Genomic DNA, 24,069 nt, shown 5'->3' with positions numbered 1-24,069 from the left:
TCTTGGGTTGTATCCAATTTCAACCATCAGCCAGCAGAACTGGACTTCCTAATAGATCAGATTCTTCCCTCTGTAACTGGGGTCCATATGACCCTAACCTGCTTGGGAGGGAAAGGAAGGGAACAAAAGATTCCTGTGGTACAAACCGAAGCACCATGGAAAACATCTATTATGGAACTCTGCTTTTTTAAAATTCTTAAATTCTTTCACTTTAAAGCAGACGACTTATCTCCAAATTCTTCCAATTCAAGGAGAGACTTTACAGTCTCTCACAAGTGCTACGGTAGTTGCAAGTATTTGTTATATAGGGCAAGGTTGCAAATGAAACTGAGCTCTATTAAAGGGAGCTGGGAGCAGGAGCTGCTCCCACTTCCCATGTGTATTCAATACATACTTAGCAACAGAGAGGCAAAAAGGACCAAATTCTAAAATATGTTTTGCCTTTTACTATGACTGCTTTGGACATAGTTTTGAAAGAGAATATCTATTAATATTAATAGATAATAATAATAATAATATGCTAAGCTTGTAAGCCGCCCTGAGTCTTCGGAGAAGGGCGGGATATAAATGGAATTAAAAATAAAAAAATAAAAATCTTAGTATTGCATCTTCTAATACAAGATGCTCAGGTTGTCCAGGTCACACTGAAACAGTACCTGCTAAACAGCCAAAATTTCTGATAAGTGGCAGATTGCCCAATAATTTAACATTCCCACATGATGAAAGATACTAACATCCTTGCATTAAATTCCTAAACTTGTAGGATGGAGATTGGTATGTTCTCATAGTAGTTATGGCTCTCTTGAGATTTTAAGCATTTTCTTTTTTAATGGGGGTGGGCAAAATCTGGACCTGAATATATTATCAACCTGGTTCTAGAAAGAAACAAAACACCTGGTTCACAATCATTAACATGTTTTGATTGATATAACTATCTAAGAGTTGTACAAATGTAGCAGTTATCTCTTTATAAAAAATCAAAACCAAATGGGCAAAGCACAGAACTGTGCATAATAAATAATCCTAAAAATTGCTTACCTGGGAATAGATTCCACTAAGCTCAGTGTGGTACACAAGATTATGTTGTAAGTCTTATCAATTTTCTTGCTAATGACTACAGGATTTGTGCTACCAAATGAAGTCATTTCAGAGTATAAACTCTTAAATAAGATTACCTTCTGTAGTAATGATCAAAACATTCATTACAGAAATGTTCCCCGCAGGACAGATGATACCACCTTGATGTGTAGCCATTTTTAGCACATCTACAACAGAAAATATTTAAAAACTCTGTTTACCAAAATGATATGCTTTGCTCTACAGTTTCAGATTGCTTTTCACATTGACCATCAATGAAGCACTTCTACCTATTCATACTTGAAATAAAAGTCATGAACAGGAGTTGTATAACACACGTGTATGGCAGATTTGAAACTATTTCCTGTACAGGTAATCCTTGTCTTACAATCTGGAAGGATACCCATTTATCATCAATTACAAAACAATTTGAAGTACTCCTTTACATTTTGTCAGATATACAGACAGAGCTATGTTTGTCAAACTGTTGTGTAATGAATGACAAATGACAGATTGCTTTGAGATTTGGACTGCATGTTTATTTGCTTTATTTCCCCCTTTGATTTCTGGGCAATAGCAGTGTAATAACCTACACTTTACAGTCTAGTTTTAGTGTTACAGAGCAGGTAAGCTTCGTTTTTCCCCCCCTCTCTTTTCTCTCTTGCTTTCCTTGGCATATAATAATAAAATGAATAGAAAAATAAAATGAAAATTCCTGAATTAAAAATGAGGACATTTTATTATGTTTGTTGTTACTGTTGTTGTTATTTAAATTTATATCCAGCCTAACTTCCAGAGACTTTACAATTGTTAAACCATTTAGAACCAAAGAACAAGTCCTAAATAAGATCAATAAAATCTTATCAACAAAAGTTTCTTGGCTATCTTGGCAAAATACTACTCCCTCCCCATCTTTGCAGTTAAGACTCAGTAACTAGGAACTTTATAATATTTTATTTATATCACTTACATTTTATACATTTTTTTTAATAAAGTAAGCCACCCAGTTACCCCACAGTAAGATGGACGGCCAATAAATTTTACAAATAAAACTAAATAAATAAATCCAAACCTTTCAGCAGCGCTAGCAAAGCAGACTGGACATGTTGCAGTACACCCTGCTTTTTCACATTTCCGATATTTCTTCTCTGATATTTCTTCATCCTCCTCAGCTGCCTCTGCTGCCTTTTTCCTCACCTGATAGGTACACAGAGAACTTTGTGACTAAAGAAGCTTGTGCGGTTACCCAATCTGTTTTCCAGCACGTGCTTGACAAAGCCTGAATTTCTGCTGCACCTCTATTTGCAACCATCTGAATTCATATGGAAATGCTGCATGAGTAGCTGGGCACAGAAGAAATATTTTTCTTTAAAAAAACTGTGTAAGACTTGGTAATGTTGTGTATACAGCATGTCTTACTTTGAGTAAAGCAATAACAAAGAGCAGCCTAATAATCCAAAGATTGTAACTAGTTCTTAGAGGGATAAGGAGCCAAGCCCCCAAAAGCAGCATTCCAGATGTCCCTTCAGAGACTGATGACTGCAAAGCATATAAATCCTTCTATTCTCCACCGGTCAGAACTGAAGAGGTTTCTTGGATGGGAAGCAAAATATTTTCAAAGGGGGAAAAAAAAGTCCAGTTGCCTTTTGAAAAGCATCTTTGGGACAACCATGACACGGATGATTGAGAATCTCCATAGACAGTATTCCAGATAGGAAACAGCCCAGTCTGCAATTATAACGTTATTTATTTTAATGGTGGGGGGATGGAGGCTAGATATCTTTTTATGCTCTAAATTGCTTCAATATTCCAATTGAAAAGAAGCTTAATTTTAAAAAGCACCACACAACAGGGACACTAAGATTCAAATGCTTAGGTTCCAATGCACAGACACACTTTGAAGAGATAACTTTAATAGGACTCTCAGGTACTTAAAACTCTTTTCAAACATTCAAGCCATCACAGAATCCAATATTTCCTCTTTCCGCTATGTGTTCAAAATGGACAGTAATTAATTTATGTGTGTGTGTATGTATAAGTGTGTATATGTATGTGTGTGTGTAGATAGATAGATAGATAGATAGATAGATAGATAGATAGATAGATAGATAGATAGATAGATAGATAGATAGATAGATAGATAGATGTAGGTATAGGTATGTATGTAGGGGTATATAGGTATATGTGTGTGCATATATATATAGGTATAGGTATATAGGTATAGATATATATATAGGTATAAGTATGTGTGTGATATATATGTGTGTTATGTACGGGTATGGATAGATATATAATTTTGAGAGTAGGCAACAGAATTTCATTTTTAATGTGTGCCAGTGTGCTCACAGTAAAAAATGACAATAAAGGTTATCTTATCTATCTTATTATATCTAATGCAAGGGTGGAGATGAAATAGTTTCTCTTGCCTTCCCCCCATCCATAATTGTTGTCTGGCCTTCTGCCCTCTGTTTATTTGGGAGATACTGGTCAGCAGCGAAGGATTGCTTTCCATACACGTTGCTATCCATGCAATGTACAACCTTATGAACTCAGTGTTCTGAATCTACTACAAGCCTTCACTCTTCCAACAGCTGACTAGCAGGAGAGCCAGGCAACAGGTACATAGACAAACTGAGGGGGGGGGGGGAAAGATGCATCGGAAATGCAAATGTATGCTCAAGATTTAACTGATTATTATTTCATTTATATATTTAGAAAAACATACAGTACCTGTCTTCCTGAACTTCTCAACGGAAGGTTGTCAAGTGCTTGATCTAAAGCTGTGGCCTTTTTCTTCGTTCGGACTCTTCCACCTGACATGGTACTGAAGGGTTTAAAAAGAGAAAGAGACGGGATATTAAGCAGTTTCCTTAATGGAGAGTTTGAAGTGCCCTGCTGTGCTCCGTAGATAAAAGGCCATATTTGATCTTACTTAATGAGTACCATTCCAATAAATTGATCTGTCAACTGAACTAGGAAGTAGGAAACTAAATAATTTATATATAGGACCACAGCACACAAAATAAGGAGTAATCGTAACAAAGCTCCTCATTCCCCCCCTCAAAAGAATGTAACATCCATGGATTGCCTAGATTCTGAAGGAAATCTCTGTTGGTTTGTAAAGGTCTTGGCAAAAAAAGAGAAGAATGGTTTTTGAAGAAAATGAAAGCAGCTCCTTTATGGTCAAAGGTTGGATCCACAAAAACATATCTAAAATTGTTGGAAAAATATGTAAAAGGTTCCTCTGCTGAATTTGTTTTCATCTGCCCAACCTGCAATTCCCAGGAGATGATGATGATGATAACTTTATTGTCACTTTGAATGTACACCAATCGGCATACATCAAAATGAAATTTCGTTGCATACAGCTCTCAAAGGGTCACCACCTCCAATATACAGTATACTCCTTGTTCGTGGCCCACTCAAATTTCACATTGTTCATTTTAGTCTCTAGGGAGTGAACGATGGCAATCAGGACAGATGGAAATGGGGCTCCATGTGGATTAGCCCTCAAATTCGCTTGTATTCTGACAACCTCGCCTTCTTTCCTTTTTCTGATCCTGACTCTTCTTTTCCTTAAAGAGGCCTTGCTAGAGATCCTTCTAGTAGCTCCCTATCTTTGTAAACCAAAACAGAAGCCCAGAGATACTGCTTCTATGCTTCTGGGATGGTGTTTTGGATCCCCTTCTCAACTAAAATTCAACCAGTCCCTGCTTTATTAGTTTAGAATGTATTAAAGGCAGAATTATTTAAGAAGGCCTCAGAATTATGAATGTTGTCATCTGTTTATTTATCTGTTTATATTTTTATTGCTTTTTTGGGCTTTTTATTGCGTTGTGTTGTGATTTTAATGTTACTTTGTGGTTGTTTATTTTAGACCTAGGTAGGAAAATACTTCCACCCAAGCAATCGCAAGAAGAAATCCTGGTATGGCAACTTTTCATCCAGATCTTCCCATCAGGATAATCTGAGATACACCTAGGCTGATAAAATAACCCTCAGAAAGGGTGGGTAATTTTACAGAGACTCCAAGCACAGCGTGGGTTTGTTAAAAACACATCATGCCAGACAAACCTTACTGTCTTCTTTCATAAAGTGACTAAATTACTGGATCAGGGAAATGCTGTGGACAGAGCGTATTGGGGTTTCAACAAGGCATTTGACAAAGTAGATCACAGTCTACTTCTTTTTAAGATAGAACAATGTGAGATAGACAGCACCACCACCAAATAGATGTGTAGTTGACTGACTAACTGCACTCAGCATGTAGTCCTCAATGGAGCTACATTTATATGGAGAGAAGCAAGCAATTTGTTGTTAGCTGCGAAGTCGTGTCCGACCCATCGCGACCCTATGGACAATGTTCCTCCAGGCCTTCCTGTCCTCTACCATCTTCTGGAGTCCAGTTAAGCTCACGCCTACTGCTTCAGTGACTCCATCCAGCCACCTCATTCTCTGTCGTCCCCTTCTTCTCTTGCCCTCATTCTTTCCCAGCATTAGGCTCTTCTCCAGTGAGTCCTTCCTTCTCATTAGGTGGGGTTCCTCAAAGTTCTCTCTTGCTAGATAAGGGGATTAGAAGGAGACAGACAACACCAAGCTGGAGGGAATTCCCAATACTTTGGAAGATAGAGTCAAGATTCAGAAGAATCTCAACAGACTGGAGCACTGGGTTCTATCCAACAGTTCAGTTCAGTGATGCCCCATTTTATGACCTTTCTTGCCAAGTTAGTAACACGGTTGTTAACTGAATCTGGCTTTCCCATTGTCTTTGCTTGCCAGAAGGTCACAAAAAGGGTATCACACGACCCCAAGACACTGTCAGTTGCCAAGCATTTAAATTTTGATCACATGACCATGGAGATGCTGCAAGGGTCATAAGTGTGAAAAACGGTCATAAATCACTTTTTTCTACGCCACTGTTATTTCAAAAGATCACTAAATGAACTGTTATAAATAAGAAAATGTTGTAAATAATTGCACGAGAAAGAAGAAAATTATGGTTCTCGGAAGTTTCATAATACAAAGGGCAGCTTTCTGTTTACCCAGAAATCCAAGAACCCAATTTTCAGATGATGTGAGTCAAATCAATCTGTAATAATACAAAAGCGAAACAAAAAGCATTGTAAAACCGAACAAAAAGCGGCACAAGCAGCCCGGAATCCTCTTTCTTTGTGGAAGTCTCGATTCCTCCCAATTCCTCTTTTCTGCAAGGAGGAGAAATGTCACATCCATTTCAGATCATAACCAAAAAAAAAACAACAAAAAAAGCTTTAGTCAATCATCTGCCTTGATAAATTCTAAGGGAATCCCCTCTTAGAATCCCTTCAATTCAACACTTCAGTGTCTCCAAGGAGACAAAAACCCTGCCTGGAAATCTTACCCTCTGACGATCTTTGTAGAGGTTTTATATATATATATATATATATATATATATATATATATATATATATATATATATATATATATATATATATATATATATATATATATATATATATATATATATATATATATATATATATATATATATATATATATATATATATATATATATATATATATATATATATATATATATATATATATATATATATATATATATATATATATATATATATATATATATATATATATTTTTTTTTTTTTTGAGGAGATCAACCCTGACTGCTCTTTAGAAGGCCAGATCCTGAAGCTAAAACTCAAATACTTTGGCCACCTAATGAGAAGGAAGGACTCACTGGAGAAGAGCCTAATGCTGGGAAAGATTGAGGGCAATAGAAGAAGGGGACGACAGAGAATGAGGTGGCTGGATGGAGTCACTGAAGCAGTAGGCGTGAGCTTAGATGGACTCCAGAAGATGGTAGAGGATAGGAAGGCCTGGAGGAACATTGTCCATAGGGTCGCGATGGGTCGGACACGACTTCGCAACTAACAACAACAATACTTTTTTTTTAAAAAAAATTCCACCTTGCCCCTTTTGCTGAAAAGGCGCTCTGCCCATGGCTCGGAGACGAGATGCAGTGTGTGTGTGCGGGGGTGGGGCAGGGGGTGTTAACAAGAAAGACTGCTGCGCCCCGGCACTGAAATTCCTCTCCAGGGCCAAGTCCCCGGCTGGCTTGCCTTTCAAAATTCAGCCTCTAGAAAGCAAGAAGTAACCCCTTCTGGCGCAAATGTCCCCGATCCGCGGAGGCGCGCATTTTTGCAACAGAGGATTCCTCGGGGAAAGGCACGCAGCGTGGGAGGGGGGAGGAAGAGGAGGAGAAGAGACCGTGGGTCGAAGAAAGGCAAAAAAAAACCTCCGGCCCACCTTAACGTTTACCACCCCCACCACCCCCAAGAGGGAACGGGCGCAAGAAGACCCCCCCCCGGACCCACGCTTACCCTCGGCCAGTCCTCCCCCCCGCTGGTCGACCCAGCACCAGCTACACCGCAGCCGCTTCCGCTGGCCTGAGCGCGGGGCGTGTTGGGCGAGGGGAGGAGACAATGTTGCGAGCCTCTCGCTTCCTCTTTTCTCCGCACGCGCGCGCGCGCGCGCGCGCGGGGAGCCCGAGAATAACAGCCGCGCGCAGTCCAGCCGCCGCGACTCCGCAAGGAGCGAGGAGTCGAGAGCTTCGCCTGTTGTTGCCGCCGCCGCCGCCTCGTCCCCGCCGTTACTCTTCGCTCAGGTGGCTGGTTTGCCGTTTGTTTTTGTCGGTTTCAGGTCCGAGGGAGGGGGTTCTTGGCGCTCTCTGAGCTTGGTGGTTTCCCTGCGGACGTTTCGTGGCCAAACTGGGTAACATCATCAGAGTGACTAGGAGGGCAGGCTGTCAAATCCAAACCAAGCAGCAATAGCCATTTATTTCTGTTTAGCTTTAGAGCCCCGGTTTCTTTCCATTGTAGGAACACCAGGATAGTGTGCAGGATAGACCAGAGGTCCCCAACTTTTTGGGCACCGGGGACCAGCTCCATGGAGAGAGATTTTGTAGGAACACCAGGATAGTGTGCAGGATAGACCAGAGGTCCCCAACTTTTTGGGCACCGGGGACCGGTTCCATGGAGAGAGATTTTGTAGGAACACCAGGATAGTGTGCAGGATAGACCAGAGGTCCCCAACTTTTTGGGCACCGGGGACCGGTTCTATGGAGAGAGATTTTGTAGGAACACCAGGATAGTGTGCAGGATAGACCAGAGGTCCCCAACTTTTGGGGCACCGGGGACCTGTTCCATGGAGAGAGATTTTTTTTTCCCGTGGACCGGAGTGCGTGGTTTTGTGTGCTGGGGCTTTGCTTGTTTGTGCGGACCGGTTGCTGGCATGCCGCAGCCCAGTACTGGTCCTCGGACTGGGGGTTGGAGACCCCTGGGATAGACCGTGGAAATTCTCAATTGTCTGATGGTGCTTTTCAAAGAGGCAACCGGACTTTTCTTGGTTGTTGTTTTTTTTCCTTGAAAACATATCGCTTCTCATCCAAGTTCTGAACTGAAGAACCAAAGAAGCTTTTTGGATGAAAAATGAAATATTTTCAAGGAAAAAAAGACAGTCCAGTTGCCTTTTGGAAAGGTACGTTTGGGAGCCAGGATAGTTGATGTAAAATGTATGATGATAGTAAAATCAATGCAGTACACAATCAAAATTAAAAACTCATGTGTTTTCATCTTAATGTGTGGCTGCATCTGATTGATCTTGGCTGAAGTTCAACAGGGTCAGTATTTGAATGGGCAACCACCAAAAGATTTTAGTAAAGGAAAGCAATAGCAAACAGCTTCCCTAATTTGCCAAAAAAACTATATCGAAGTTTCAATGGAGTCTTCAGGAATTCAGATCCACTCAAGTAAGTTTATGCTGGCTTGAATTGATTTAAATCCAGAGACTGCAAGTTTACTCACTTTAAGCACTCGGTTTTACTTTTGAGTAGAAAGAGATACAACTGCAGTAACGTTACAACCTAAATGCGGCTTGCAGTTTTAAAACTTTTTAGAAATGGTTAATGGGCCAATAAAACATCTAACAGCAGAAAAACAACAATCTGAAGATCGGAGGGTACATCCAGCATATTTTAAATTTGCTGGGGGGGAAAAGCAGCATTTTAAAAGAAGTTTAACATCTCCAAAACTAAAGAAAAGAGATCTCTAGGAATGTTTTAAATAATGGGCAGAATCACACAGGCAGAGATGGTTTTTCAGATATTCTGCTCTGCAAAAACCATTGAAGGCCTGCCAAGGTTTTGAAACGAGCCCAGCGAACCTTCGCCACATTGTTCTATCTGAACTTTCTGAATATTCTAAAAGAGCAATCCTGCATCAGCTGGGACGTTAAATTAGAAAAACACCCAGGAAAGTAGTGGCTGACATCAATCTCCTTAATGTTGGTTGGGAAAATGCATCTTTAATATATTGGAAGTAAGAAACTACCCAAGAAAATAATTGAAAATTGGGCATTTAGGTATGGTGGAAATGTACTTTAAAAAAAATAATCAGGAAATTGTGACAGAGTTAGTGAATTACTTGAAGCTTTCACTATTAAAATGAGCAAGGAGAATCATTTTGAATCAGTTTAGATTTTTGGATACTGTGGAATTTGTTGTGGGTTTGGTAGCATTTTTTGTAACACATTTGGGATTAGGCACATTTGGGATACTGAGGTCTTTCTAACATGATTGCAACTCAAGAGAATATTATCCTGCCGTTTGTCCTTTCCCTGTTGCATAGACATTCATTAACATAACCGTAAAGCATGCTCTTTCTTCCCTTCCTCTCTCACACACATTACTTTCATTTATTCAGGAAGTCAGCAGTCCTGTACATTATTGGATCTATGCTGTGAAATGAACGAGGAGGAAAGCCATCTTTGAATAGCTATTTCTGCAAATAACAGCTCTCTACGTAGTCGCACTATGTTATTTTAAAAATGATTTTAGTCTGAGGATGCAGAACCCATTATCTTAAGAATGTAGACAAAGTTTTTTAAAGGAATGTTAATAATTCACAGATAGTTTTTGAATGTCTCACGGTGTACAAAGGTTGTCTAGACCATGGAAAATTCCTCCAGCTCCTCTAGAAATGAAGATTGTGATGATCCAAAGTTTCAATGGGATCGAGTGATGACTGGAAAAGAATGGCTAAACTGTTGGGAAACAAACAATATTGGATTTCATAAAAAAGAAGAACATCAGTAAGTATTCTGCTAGCCAAGGAATCCTCATGAGTTTCAAGCTGATGGTCACTTAAAAAAAACATTGCCACTTTGCAAAATGTCTTAAGAGCAGCCAGGGCCATTTGCAACATAGCTGCCAAGGGGCATATGACCTCTTTCGAAATGCCTGTTCATACTTTACCATCTTTGCTTTTGACTGAGCTGCAGTCAACAATTAGGTTTATTGAACCCTTTTGGGCTTAGAGATATTCTTGAAATAAAAGTGATACCGCAGCTTGTATTTTACTTTAGGATGTTCGCTTCTGTTTATTACATTTTTATACAGTGGTACCACAGTGTTCATCGTTCATTGGTTCTGGGAGGTGCAATGAGTACTAAAAACTATGAATACCAAACAATTTTCCCCATAAGGAATAATATAGTGAGTCACAAGGCAGCCAACACCAACAAGTTCTAGCTTGAGTACCCAACAAATGATGAGTACCAGGACAAGAATTTCACTTTAAAATGCATTGAGTATCAAATTCAATGAATTTCAAAGCAGTTGAATACCAAAGTACCACTGTATACAGTATAGAAGAGTCTAGAGACATTCCTGAACTACACCTTGGTATAAGGTACTAGTGCCATATAACGATGTGTTTTAGGGCAGATTTTTTTTTCCTTTTTCCATCTCTTCCCTCCGTATCACAAAAGACTTATTTACACTCATAGCCATGGAAATATATTTTGAGGACTATTAATTCAGGAGAATTAATTTTGCTTTGCAGAGTCATAGTTTACTTATAGAAAGAGGTATTATAATTATAATTATAATTAATAATAATAATCTATAGTTAGACTCACAACCTAAGATTTGTGGAAATAATTCAAATACTAACCAAGGACCTAAGAATTCTTAAGGTAGCATCTAAGAATGTAGACAGTTCCAAGCAGGTTAGTGTTTTTATGTGTTCAGGTCTGATAAATTCAATATTTCCAGATGTCAAGGAAATCCTTTAGGTATTGCTCCAAGGATTCCAATCATGATTGGTATAACAGTGGATTTCTTTTCCCCTAAGTCAGGGGTGTCAAACTGCCGGCCCATGGGCCAGATGCTTCATGCCAAAACAGTGTCCACCCAATTGCCGGCAATGGAAAAAAAGTCATGATATGTCGCGTCACGTGATGTTGTGAGTTTGACACCCCTGCCCTAAGCATTCAACTTTGATCTGCAAGTTCTGATATATTTTGGGTTTTTTTCCCGTTGTTTTTCCTCAATCCTAGCATCGTCCGGAATAGCAACATCAATGAACCAGACTATCTTCTTTTCAACAGCTGTTATATCAAGGCTGTTATGAACAAGATGCCTACTTGTTTGGATCTTAAAATCCCATAAGATCTTAACCTGCTCATTTTCCAAACCTTCTGAACTTGATGGTCCCAATAATTTTAACATATTCCAGTCCACACCTCTGGCAAAAGTTCCCAATGAATAATTCTGGCAATTCAAACACGATGCTGCTTATAGTCTGTGAAATTTGGCTTCAGCCCACTGATCAAATGGTCAATGCATTCATACTTTTTACTACAAAGCTGACATTTGCTATTGTTTGTTACATATTGAATTTACCCCTTCGTGCAATTAGTTGGCTAAGCTTGTTCTTGAGCTGGTAAAATAAAGCCTTCAGTTTCTTTAACACTCTCAATCTTAACTAACTTCATGTGGGTTTTTAATATGTTTTTTTCTTCTATATCCTTCAAATATTGACCATACATTTGCTTGTTCTTCTAATTAACCAATTGCATTTGGGTTGGTTGTTTTTTTTCCTATATTCAGCCTTTACTTTTGTTTTCAAGAGCTTTCCTCGGTTGACTGCCTTCAGTAAGAATCCTTAGCTTTTCTTAATGTAGTCTTTCAGGCCATGCTAAAGAAAACTCAGTATTTAAATTGGTATTTTCCAAATTATTAACTGATTATATAAGAACCTGAGTGTGAAGATCAGTTATTTTATGTTCTTTTTTTAAAAAAAATAACATTTTCTTTTCTTTCCCCCCCCCTCCAGACTCCTGAAGAAACACCTGGATATTTTTGTCAACGACAGGAAGGAATTAAGAATATTTTTTCCACTTTGTGGGAAAGCTGTTGAAATGAAATGGTAAATGAATCATCAGATCATTTCAGTTTTATCTAGATTTTGTTATACTACTTCAGGAGTATAAACAAATAACAACTAATAAAACATGGGGGAGGGAGATTGGGTACTTTTGCTGAGACCTTCATGTATTTTCAGTTGTGTGATATTTTCCTTCACTAGGCAAACTTAATCCCTGTACAACTCCACTGCTTTGAAACTCATCGAATTTGGCACTCAGTGCATTCTGACATGAACATTTTGTTCTAGTACCCATCGTTCGTTTAATACTCAATGCACAAACTAGGACATGTTGTTGTCAGCTGCCTTGTGACTCACTACATTATTTCTTATGGGAAAAATTTGTTTGGTGCTCCTCGTTTTTGGTATTCATCGTGCCTCCTGGAACCAATTAATGATGAGTACCAAGGTGCCATTATATTTTAAAATCTGCATCAGTCATTCTTCTCAAGCCAAGAAATAAGGCAGCTTTCTTCAACCTGCCATTGTCCAGAGCTTTGGGCTGTAGCATCCATCATCCACAAACTTAACAGGCCAGCTGGGACACATGGAGCTGGAATCCAAAACATCTGAAGGCTGTCTGGTTGTGAATATGGATTAGGATTGAAATAATTTAATCTTAAATCCAATTTAAAATGTCTTCCTTTATAACGTAATCAAGTTATTGAGATAGGCCATTGTCTGTTAAAACAAGCAAAAGCTGTGCGGAGACTCTAACAGTCAGTTAGAACCCTTACAGATAGCCAGAGATGTTAGCTGAGAGTAATAGAGCATCAATAGAGAATTGTGATTAGAAGAGTTTGAGGTTGAAAAACATGTGACTGTCCATATATTGATTAACCATACAAGAAGTCCTTGACTTACAGCCATTCATTTTAGTGATGACCTAAGTTACAACGGCACTGGAAAAAGTGACTTATGACCGTCTTTCACACTTAACGACCTTTGCAGCATCCCCCATGGTCACATGATCAAAATTCATCTGCTTGGCAACTAGCATGCCGTGTCCCAGGGGATCATGTGATCACCTTTTTGCAACCTTCTGAAAAGCAAAATCAATGAGGAAGCCAGATTCACTTAACAACCATATTACTAACTTCACAACCGCAGTGACTCACATAACTATGTCAGGAAAAGTTGTAAAAGGGATCAAAATTCACTTAGCAACTGTCCTACTTGGCAATGGAAATTTTAGACTCAGTTATAGTTGTGAGTCAAGGACTATCTGTAGCCCCTAAGCCTAATAGCTCAACAACATTTTGGAGGGGCAATAACTCCCTGCGCCTAGAATAATCAATAAAATATGAAAATTTTGTTTCAATAAAATCACCATCTGTTGGGACGCACATACATTTTAATGTATTATAGAAGTAAAGTCTATGTTATTCACAACACCGCCAGCATCAAAATGGATTTTTCTACATTTGTTTGTTCGATAGTCATGAAAGGAATTAATGTAATTTGGGCTGTGCCTCATTTTGTACAGAATGGGGAGAGAGGAATGTCATTCATTACATCAGTACACTGATAGTTTATGATGCTGTGTTTTGTCAAATGTTCCCAGTTTTATCAAGGATCCGCCATCTGAGCGAATTTAATCAATGTGGAAATAAACTTTTAAAATGTAAATTAACAATGTTGGCCAGTTTTATATTTAAGGCAAATGCTCTACTCCTCCACACATCTACAGCTTGATATTCCAATTTTATTACGTCACTATTGGGGGAAAAAGGGGAGGAAAGCATCTTATGCTTTTAACTTAATGGGGAAAAAATCCCCATGATATTTAGCAAGTTAAAAAGTCTTACAAAAAACTAGAGAAGCAAAGTAGAACAAACCATTCAGTGCTGCTTCTTACCATTCCATTGCATTGTGCTTCGGTTTCTTCAGTCCAAAGTTTTACGGTATTTGCTTTTTTTTTTAAATACAACTTTCTACAGATAATGTTCTGATTGTTACAGTATGCAGTTGCCCACTAAAACCAAGAGGACTTTGATCTATCTTCTTTTATTGTAAAAAAAAAAAACACCCTCAATAACATATGAGTAAACATGGCATATTTTATTGTTCTGTATAGGTTAGCTGAGATGGGACACCATGTATTTGGTGTGGAAATTAGTGAAATTGCATTGAAGGACTTTTTCACAGAACAAAATCTTTCATTTTCAGAAGAAATAGTTCCAGAAATCCCTGGAGCTAAATTACTGAAAGTATGTATTGAACCCTATATTTTCTTTGTAGAAATGTAGTTTATTGGTGTAGCTAAGCCTAAAAGTTTATCAGTGGCTGAAGAGAGATATATCCCTGGTTTATGGATTTAAAATATAGATCCTTGCAAACCATGAATTAAAATAATCACAATGAGGACTGGGCATCATTAAATTACATTTAATGAAATAATATTTATTATTCCAAAGGTAGTATAGTAAGTATTTCATAGCAGTAGGGTATTAATAATGAAAGTGAAATTAAAGTCTATAATCATTATTGAAAGTATAGAATTTCTTGATGATAGACAGGAACTCCTTGATGAAAACTGAAAAAAATCATCCCTGTTTCTTCTTTTGAAGTTCCTTTATTTGAGCTGAAATGTAAATAAACACCTGTCATGTTTAAGGCTAGATACTTCACTGATTTTAAGCATTATATAATTTAATTTAATTTTAATTTAATTTATATACAATATTTACATACACACATTTATATATATTAAGTTCATCTTAAGTAAAAATTAAAACATGTTATTGCTTTAATTACGTTAATGCTGAATTATTTTAATGCTTAACTTTGTTTTGTGCCTATAGAAGCAATATAGCATTACCAGTAAGAAAATACAACTAATAATAAAAAAGATAGAATGTTTAGATGATAGAAATGTTAATTACTTTTTTTGTTGCTTTATCTTTTTTTTTTAAAAGTTCATTTATTTTTCATTGTAGTGCACATCTCTGAATATTTCTCTGTATTGTTGCAATATATATGACCTGACCAGGTAAGAAGAAATTAATACTGAGTCTTTCCACACATTTAGCATATTTGATGGCTTTCAACTCCACCTGTAATGCAGCATAGATAACATCTATGGGAAATCTTACTCTGGCTCAGGTGCATGTATGATGGGTAATGAGCTTTTCATGCCTTGAAAATAGACATTGGCTGAGCTCACACATGCTAATATTTGATAAATGGGCTAGATCAGGGATAGGCAAGCTCTGCTCTTTTATGACTCATGGACTTCAACTCCCAGAATTCCTGAGTCAGCTATGCTGACTCAGGAATTCTGGGAGTTGAAGTCCATGAGTCATAAAATCTGAGGTTGCCTACCCTGGGCTAGATTATATATAATACAAAACCAGGGATCAATCATCTTCTTAGGGACTGAGCACTGTGGCATAATCCAGGTAGCCCTTGACTTGCGACTACAATTGAGCCCCAAATTTTTGTTCCTAAGTGAAACATTTGTTAAGTGAATATTGCACCATTTTACAATTTTTCTTGCTACAGCTGTTAAGTGAATCACTGCATAGTTGAGTGAATCACTGCATAGTTGAGTTATTAAGTTAGTAACACGGTTGTTAAGTGAGTCCGGCTTCCCCATTGACTTTGCTTGTAAAACAGTCTCAAAAGGTGATCACATGACCCCGGGACACTGCAACCGTCATAAACATGAGTCAGTTGCCAAACATCTGAATTTTGATGGGGATGCTGCAGTGGTTGTAAGTTTGAAAAACAATCATAAGTCACTTTTTTCAGTGCCATTGTAACTTTCAATGGCCACTAAATGAACTGCTGTAAGTTGAGGACTACGTGTATTGTGTAATTGCACAGGTCTCTGAAATGATTTTAAAATATTTTAAAATGGCCCCAAATTCACTAGTTCATCAAATCACCTGATATTTTGTTCCTTGTATCATAAGGTCTCATGCAAGAATATTGACATTTTATAAGATCTAGTGATCTTAGCAGAGTTTGGGAATTTGTAAGAAAACTTAGTGAGGACTTCCTGGATGACAATTGGGGTTCTCTAAGTGCTGTGGCATTTGTCATGATGCATTTTGGTTCACAAAGGATCCTAAGTCAGAATGAACACATCATATTATAGCCTAGCATTATGTGCAATTGAAGCAATTATTTCATTTTCTGATCCTTGGATCATATTAAGCATATTGCAATAAAATATATTCTCCCTAGTTCTGTAAAACATTCTGCATCTCTAACAAAGCTGTATCTTTAAGCTGTTTCTTGCTTGTGTGGATTTTAAAACCGTTGTCTTCTGCATGTTGGGGTTTTTTTGTATGCAACATTGCTTTTCTGGTATGACTAAAAATAGTACTTACTAAGCATGGTGTGATTTTTTCTCTCCTTTCTCTCCCTGTAGCTCTGTGACTGGTCATTTTGATGGGATTTGGGACAGAGGTTCTCTAGTAGCTGTTAACCCTTCTGAGAGAGAACGGTCAGTAACTGGGAACTGCATTTTATGTTCGTATCAGGAACTACGGTGTTGCTTGTTGAGGCTTTGGGTGCCAAGGAAATTGCTCTTCCTGAGTGATTAACTTGTTCTAGTCATTCTGTACTGGGGATACCTTCCCTGAATAACTTTTGCAAAATTAGATGAAATAATTATTGAGATACATGACATGACACAGTCATTACATTTAAATCACAAGTAAGGCATGGTTAGGCTTGAATGACAGCCCTTGACAGCAGTACTTTCTTTTCTCACAACTCCTGGTGTAACATTGCCCTTATAGGAGATGCAGTGCAGCAAGTTAGTGCAATGGATGAGAGACCCATCAAGACTTTGCTGATGTATATAACTGTTTGCTTCAGGGTTGATTTTACATCCGAACACCTTGGTATCCAAAATAGTTCTCTACAATTCCTTGACACTTTTCTCCATAATTGTTTCATTATCCTTTTAGCTCCTATATTGGGTATTGCTCACATCTGGAGTTTTGGAGTGTTTGGCTTTTTGAATTTAATTCTTAACCACCTTGGATGATGTTACTTACTTCTGGAGATTTTGATTGATTTATCCAAACTGTGATCTGTGCTTTCTCTGGACAGTGCTACTTGTCTTTCATTGCACATAGATCTACTATGACAGACATGTCAAACACAAGGCCCGGGGGCCGGATCCGGCCCGCGAAGTGGTTTCATGTGGCCCGTGAAGCCATCCTGGAAACAGTGAGGGAACGGCCCCCACTGCCTTGGCCCTGGCCCAGAGACCCTCCTTCTGCCAGAGACCCTCAGATCTGTCCCACTCCTGCCCAGGCCCCCATAGGCACCCTTGATACAAACTATGTAGAGCTGGCTACGCCCACCCAGTAGGCCATACGCACTCTAGCCACGCCCACCCAGTAGGCCACGCCCCACCTGGCCACACCCACCTGGCCCCTTGAGGGCAACCGCAATGCTGATGCGGCCCTCAATGAAATTGAGTTTGACACCCCTGTACTATGACATAAGGAGGGGTTTCAAAGCATATATTGTGTGTATGTAAAACCAAACAAAATATGCTGTGTTATAGCACACAAACCCAGCCAGTATAAAGCCTGAATCTGAAAATTTAAGTAACATCCTGCATCTTTTTCCCTCCCCGCGCGTATACACACACACACACACACACACACACACACACACATGGGATCCAGTGTGTTAATGTGCCTCAAGTGTGCCACAATATGTATTAATGTGCCACAACCTACCTTACAGGATTGTTTTGGAGATAAAATGAACACTCTGTATATGTCTCCTTCGGCTCTCAGGAAAAGGAAGCAGCGGCAGCTGCGTTATTTCACACTCCATGCTAAGCCTGGACATACAGTAGTTTTGGCTTAGCCTAATTATAGGAAACAAACCTTTGCAGAAAGTCAGCTATGCTTTAGCATATTGGTTTGTGCTTAAATTGTAAGCCGCCCTGAGTCTTCGGAGAAGAGCGGGATATAAATGGGATTAAAATAAATAAAAATAAAAATTATTAGCAAGACATCTGTCTGCATCAACCCCAATTGTGACTTTAAAAGGTTTAAGAATCATAGCTTATCATTGTTATGTGAATCCAACTTTTCTCATGTTCCACTTTTTCTATTCCTTCTTTGTAATAAAATATCAGTTTTCCCCAGTATGTGTTTCTTGTCCTTTCCTTTTAGCTATGCCCAGTTGATACTATCACTAATGAACAGAATGTGTCGCTGTCTTCTAGTTACTATGTTGTATGATGTAAGGAAACACAAAGGTAAGATATTGGGACTAAAAGCTGGATATTGGGAAAATCTTACAGTGATTTACATCCTTTGCAACTGGAAGTAAGCTCTTAAGATTAATATGGCATTGGTCTGGCATGATTAGAGGGCAGGCACAGCAAGTCTAAATTCCTTTCTAATACTTTCCAATGCTTTTATGGTATTTATTCAACGACATGCATCTTTTTCATGGCTTTAGCTTTTAAACTAGTCAACCATGATAATTTATTTTTAAGAAATCTATTAACAGATACAATTTACTGCAAAATATGATTACAACAGACCAGATCATTAATGCATAAGAATATAATATAATGAATAATCAAAATATTCATGACTCTCTAGGGCAGACATATCAAACATGCGGCCCATGGGCCAGATGCGGCCCGCACAGGCCACACCCACCCCGGCCCCACAAAGGCAAAACAAGTTCTGATATGTCACGATACGACCCACGATGCAATCAGATTTGACACCCCTGCTCTAGAGTATAGCAACAGCAAATCAGGTTTTTTAAATCATCTATTCAGTATTCTAGGAATCTGCCATAATTTTTGTAACATTCAGTTCAGAACTAAAACTGGAGTACAGTTTTAGATGTCAAGAGAAAGCCATTGCACAAGGTTTCTCGAGTGACTTGTCTTTTTCTCCCTCGCATTTCTATTGACATTCACCTACTTTTTGAAATATAAATGGACTGTTACAGACTGAATTGACATTAAACTAAGTAAATCCCTGAATTCTCATTTCTTAAAAGGGAACACTTAGGGCTTTGGCTGGGTTTTCTTTCTGAATTTCTAACTTCATCTTTTCTGTTGTAGGTCCACCGTTCTATGTTTCTGATTCAGACGTGAAAAGTTTATTTGGTGAGTCAGTGAAAAAGAAACTTTAACCTATGCCAAATGTACTTTACAGTGGCACTTGCCTCTTCAGGAAAGAAAATGCTTATTTTCATAGACTAAGACAGACATGTCAAACACAAGGCTGGGGGCCGGATGCGGCCCGCAAAGTGGTTTCATGTGGCCCACGAAGCCATCCTGGAAACAGTGAGGGAACGGCCCCCACTGCCTTGGCCCTGGCCCAGAGACCCTCCTCCTGCCAGAGACCCTCAGATCTGTCCCACTCCTGCCCAGGCCCCCATAGGCACCCTTGATGCGAACCATGTAGAGCTGGCCACGCCCACCCAGTAGGCCATACGCACTCTAGCCACGCCTACCCAGTAGGCCACGCCCACCCTGGCCACACCCACCTGGCCCCTTGAGGGCAACCTCAACACTGATGCGGCCCTCAATGAAATTGAGTTTGACACCCCTGGACTAAGAGGAAGCAGAGCCATGTCAACTGACCCCCAAACCAATAAAGTAATATGGTACTTGGGGAAGGGGGTGCTATTACATCCAAATGCAGAGGATAAATATCAATGACCTCAATCTATTTCTGCCAAATTTTTGTTTGAAAAACAAGAAACTTGAATCTGGACTTCTAGCAAATGGATACCATATCCTTCCAGTTCAAGGTTACTTTCCATGCTGAGTTCTAGTAATTCAATCTAGATTCTTGGATTTATTCTGACCCTTTTTAAATCACCGATGTCATACTATAAATTTAACATTCTTTGTGTTCACCTTTCCTAATTACTTTGGACAAAATCTACTTTGCAGATCTAAGACAGGGACATTTTCTTTTTGCCTCAATCTGTATCCTGTTATCGACTGTGCCAATGGAAATGACTCATTTCTCTGCACTGCTTCAAGCTAGTTTGGATCTAGAGTGACGCCAGTAGAAAGCACTCTTGTTGCCATGGCCTTGTGCTTCCAGAAGGCTGTACAAAGGACAGTAAAGAATGCCACGTATTTCTGCTAGCCTTGTGTTAATATGCCTCATGACATATTGAGCAAAGCTTTGTGAGAACAGCGCTTGGGAAGTTGGAAGTTGGCGTATGGCAGCAAACATGGTACATAAGAGATTAGAACAAAACAGAACAACAGAGTTGGAAGGGACCTTGGAGATCTCCTAGTCCAGGGGTGTCAAACTCAATTTCATTGAGGGCCGCATCAGCATTGCGGTTGCCCTCAGGGGGCCAGGTGGGCGTGGCCAGGGTAGGCGTGGCCTACTGGGTGGGCATGGCTAGAGCGTGGCCAGCTCTACATCGTTCACATCAAGGGTGCCTATGGGGGCCTGGGCAGAAGTGGGACAGATCTGAGGATCTCTGGCAGAAGGAAGGTCTCTGGGCCAGGGCCAAGGCAGCGGGGGCCGTTCCCTCACTGTTTCCAGGATAGCTTTGCGGGCCACATGAAACCACTTCACGGGCCGGATACGGCCCCCAGGCCTTGTGTTTGACATGTCTGTCCTAGTCCAACCCCCTGTTCAAGCAGGAGACCCTATACCAGGGGTAGGCAACCTTGGCTCTTTTATGACTCATGGTCTTCAACTCCCAGAATTCCTGAGCCAGCTGGAGCCAAGGTTGCCTACCCCTGCCCTATACCAATTCAGACAAATAGGTAGCTGTCCAGTCTCTTCTTAAAAACCTCCAGTGATGGAGCACTCACAACATCTGAAGGCAATTCCACTGGTTAATTGAGATGGCACAACTCCTTCTACTAGTGTGTATATTAAAATACTGGGTGAGTCCTTGTTGTGGCATGAATTTTGAGAGACTGGCCAAGGTTTTTTTTTTGCATGCATAGTGTTAAGAGAAGCACAGCATTGTTTTTAAATTCTCATTTCTCATGCAAGACTCTTGTTTTAATTGGAAAATGCATTCCACTTATGGAGGGGCTGTCCCTTGTTGGTAGGCTACCTCTGGGTCCAATTTTTAGCAAGAATAACATCTCAATATAAGTGCACATAATTGTATTCTTACTTTTGCCATTATTTGCTATGGCTGCCTGGCTGCACTCATTGTCTTGGTTGTTTTTTTTTAAGTTCAAAAGCATGCAGAGGAAATAGCTTGACAATCATACACCATATTACAAAACCTATCAACAGCCTCCCCATTAAAGCATCAGATAAGAGTATATTAAAGTGATTAAAACAGATTTTATCATAGCAGTGTATAAACTTAGGGATGCTATTGTTGATGTAAAGGTAAAGGTTCCCCCGCACATGCGTGCTAGTCGTTTCTGACTCTACGGGCAGGTGCTCATCTCCATTTCAAAGCCGAAGAGCCAGCGCTTGTCCGAGGACGTCTCCGTGGTCATGTGGCCGGCATGACTAGACGCCAAAAGCACACGGAATGCTGTTACGTTCCCACCGTAGTGGTCCCCATTTTTCTACTTGCATTTTTACGTGCTTTCGAACTGCTAGGTTGGCAGAAGCTGGGACTAATAACAGGCGCTCACTCTGCTACACGGCACTCAGGATTCGACCCGCCAAACTGCCGACCTTCTGATCAACAAGCTCAGCGTCCTAACCCACTGAGCCACCGCGTCCCTATTGTTGATGAGAGATGTTAAAAAATAAGCACTTTTTTCCTATATAAGGCATTTATAATGTATAACAGAGGAAGGGGAAATAACAATTTACATGAAACCCAAAGGGTAATGATTGTTGTCAAAACCATTGAAAGTTTTTTTCTCTTTCCTTCCAGGAAAAGACTGCGATATTCAATGTCTTGAAAAAGTCTATTGTTTGGAAGAGCGACATAAGAAGTGGGGTATAGATTATTTATGGGAGGTTTTATACTTGGTCACATTGAAAGAACCCAGATGACTCGTAGACCTTCCCTTCAGAGGATGAGGAGAACCACTTGGTTGCCAGACACTGTAATGTTTCTGGACCGAGGATTAATCATTCTTGAAATACTTTCTTATATTATCAATATCTCTGAGAATAATTTTCTTGAAATTTGCCTTTGCAAATAAACCTACGTTGTTAAAATGGAATACCAAGAGTTACATCAGGATTTGTGCTTTCTCCCCACTTTCCTATCTATTGTGTTCATCCTAATAATCAGCATTATGCTGTGCTAAATAAATATGCAATATTGACTTTGCTGGAAAAGGTTACTTGGCTGTAGGATGTCTACTGGAGGCCTTGCGTTGCATGTGTGTTTGCTGCCTTTTGTAGTATTTCTATTTGGTTCACCATCTGATGTAGGGCACACAGCTTCTCTCTTGTATAAGGTAAAGACTTCTGTATAAGGCTGTATAAAGTAAAGACTTCACTCAAGTCAAGCTTAAAATTGGATGACTCCATGGATGTGTATGTGTAGTTTTTATGACAAGGATATGGAAGAGATTCCGCACAGTGGCTTTTCGAGATTTTTCTTTTTTTCAAACACCATTGGGAGATCTTGGTGATCTCTTATGCAAGGATCAGCAAAGGTCAGCTTTGTGCTGGCATCTGCTTTGAGGAAGAAGTACAGCCAGGCAATCTGAGGCAGGAAGAGAATGTGCCAACATGAAATTCCAGAAGTCAGAATGATTGAATTATTAACCAGTTCGTACAGATTGGGGATTTTTTTTTCCTGCATGCAATACTATTGCTGATATATTTTCAAGCAGTGGTAGGCATGCCAAACGTTTGACCTTGTTTAGGAGAATGAGTCATTTCCCATGGTAAGAAATCACCAACTGGGTGAGGGAGAGATAATAATAAATTATTGGCAAGGCTTAGGAGACATTCAACTCCAGTAACTTATGCTGATACCATCCTGCTTGGCTGCTATCACCTGTCAGTTACACCAAGCTGTCTGGAAAAAGAAAGCATAATATATCAGAAGCTGACTCATACTTTATGGGCAATTCTCTTTGTGATGGATACAGTCCACAGCTAAATGTAGGCTTGGTTTTGTTTGCTTACCCGTTGTTTATTTGAAAAAAATATTAGTAATTTATGAAAGATTTCCAGCAAATGAGACCTGCTCACCTGTTTATAATCTGAAAAGCACGATATAAAAATATAAAAGAGATATAAAGAAGAAAACAAATGTGAGCATTGGGAGGTTTGTTAAATATTGTGTCAGAGTTTATTGTAATATAAAATACAAATGAAAATAAGGATTAAAGGGGAAAGAAATGTGAGATGAAAAGAAGAAGGAAAAAAAAGCAGTGACTTCTGACTCTTCACTGCAGTAGACTAGAAAATACAGTTATGACCTTCTCTTTTTACTTTATATTTCTGATAGATATAAGCCAGATTCACTTAACAACTGTGACAAGAAAAGTTGTAAAATGGGGCAGAACTCACTTAACTGTCTAAAGTAGAGGACTACCTATCCTCTATGGTAGTCTCAAATCAGAGTCTCACAGCACCTTTTAAAACATTTTTATTATAAGGCATAAGCTTTTGCCAACACTTGGCACATCTGATGAAGTCAGGTGGAGTTCACAAAACCTTTATGCCTTATAATAAAGTTAGGTTTTTTTTAAAAAAAGTATGCTACTAGACTGGATATGAATATGATCTTTACTCAGTGAAGTCTAAGTGTTAGGAAACATTTGCTCCTCCTGCTTTATTTCAGGAAACAATAATAGAGAAA

The 24,069-nt window shown here is 39.2% G+C and overlaps 2 protein-coding genes across 5 annotated transcripts in view; one reads left to right on the top strand and one right to left on the bottom strand.

Moving 5' to 3' along the window:
• The window catches only part of KDM1B (lysine demethylase 1B), a 30,298-nt gene extending 22,783 nt beyond the window's left edge, over window positions 1–7,515 (bottom strand). For both annotated transcript variants that reach the window (XM_081325952.1, XM_081325953.1), the window contains exons 1-4: window positions 7,459–7,515; window positions 3,808–3,901; window positions 2,150–2,274; window positions 1,176–1,265 (exon numbers count right to left, since the gene is read on the bottom strand). In XM_081325952.1, the coding sequence (XP_081182078.1) occupies window positions 1,176–1,265; window positions 2,150–2,274; window positions 3,808–3,897 (305 nt within the window). In that variant the 5' untranslated portion in view covers window positions 3,898–3,901; window positions 7,459–7,515. The remainder of the gene's footprint in view (window positions 1–1,175; window positions 1,266–2,149; window positions 2,275–3,807; window positions 3,902–7,458) is intronic.
• An 84-nt stretch (window positions 7,516–7,599) lies between these two features.
• On the top strand, window positions 7,600–22,471 carry TPMT (thiopurine S-methyltransferase). 3 transcript variants are annotated; one of them, XM_081322568.1, is made up of 9 exons: window positions 7,600–7,742; window positions 10,074–10,225; window positions 12,253–12,345; window positions 14,420–14,552; window positions 15,282–15,334; window positions 16,721–16,795; window positions 18,495–18,580; window positions 19,409–19,453; window positions 22,177–22,471. In XM_081322568.1, the coding sequence occupies exons 2-9, from the start codon at window positions 10,086–10,088 to the stop codon at window positions 22,296–22,298; spliced, it is 747 nt and encodes a 248-aa protein (XP_081178694.1). In that variant the 5' UTR covers window positions 7,600–7,742; window positions 10,074–10,085; the 3' UTR covers window positions 22,299–22,471. The 3 variants fall into 3 exon arrangements, with proteins under 3 accessions (XP_081178694.1, XP_081178696.1, XP_081178695.1); XM_081322570.1 differs by having other exon boundaries at window positions 7,636–7,742; window positions 10,043–10,225; XM_081322569.1 differs by lacking the exon at window positions 7,600–7,742 and having other exon boundaries at window positions 9,141–10,225.
• The last annotated feature ends 1,598 nt before the right edge of the window (window positions 22,472–24,069 follow it).

The sequence above is a fragment of the Vipera berus genome, assembly GCF_964194415.1.
Source record: "Vipera berus genome assembly, chromosome: 3".
Taxonomy (NCBI): Eukaryota; Metazoa; Chordata; class Lepidosauria; order Squamata; family Viperidae; genus Vipera; species Vipera berus.
Note: the sequence above shows the minus strand (reverse complement) of the source record. Positions and strands in the feature narration are given on the sequence as shown.

Bases quoted from the DNA above. Each gene is read 5' to 3' on its own strand.
- TPMT (XM_081322568.1), top strand. From the start codon at position 10,086: ATGGAAAATTCCTCCAGCTCCTCTAGAAATGAAGATTGTGATGATCCA. The intron at 16,796-18,494 runs GTCAGTAACTGG...CTTTCCTTTTAG, and splicing joins AACCCTTCTGAGAGAGAACG to CTATGCCCAGTTGATACTAT. The intron at 19,454-22,176 runs GTGAGTCAGTGA...CTTTCCTTCCAG, and splicing joins AGACGTGAAAAGTTTATTTG to GAAAAGACTGCGATATTCAA.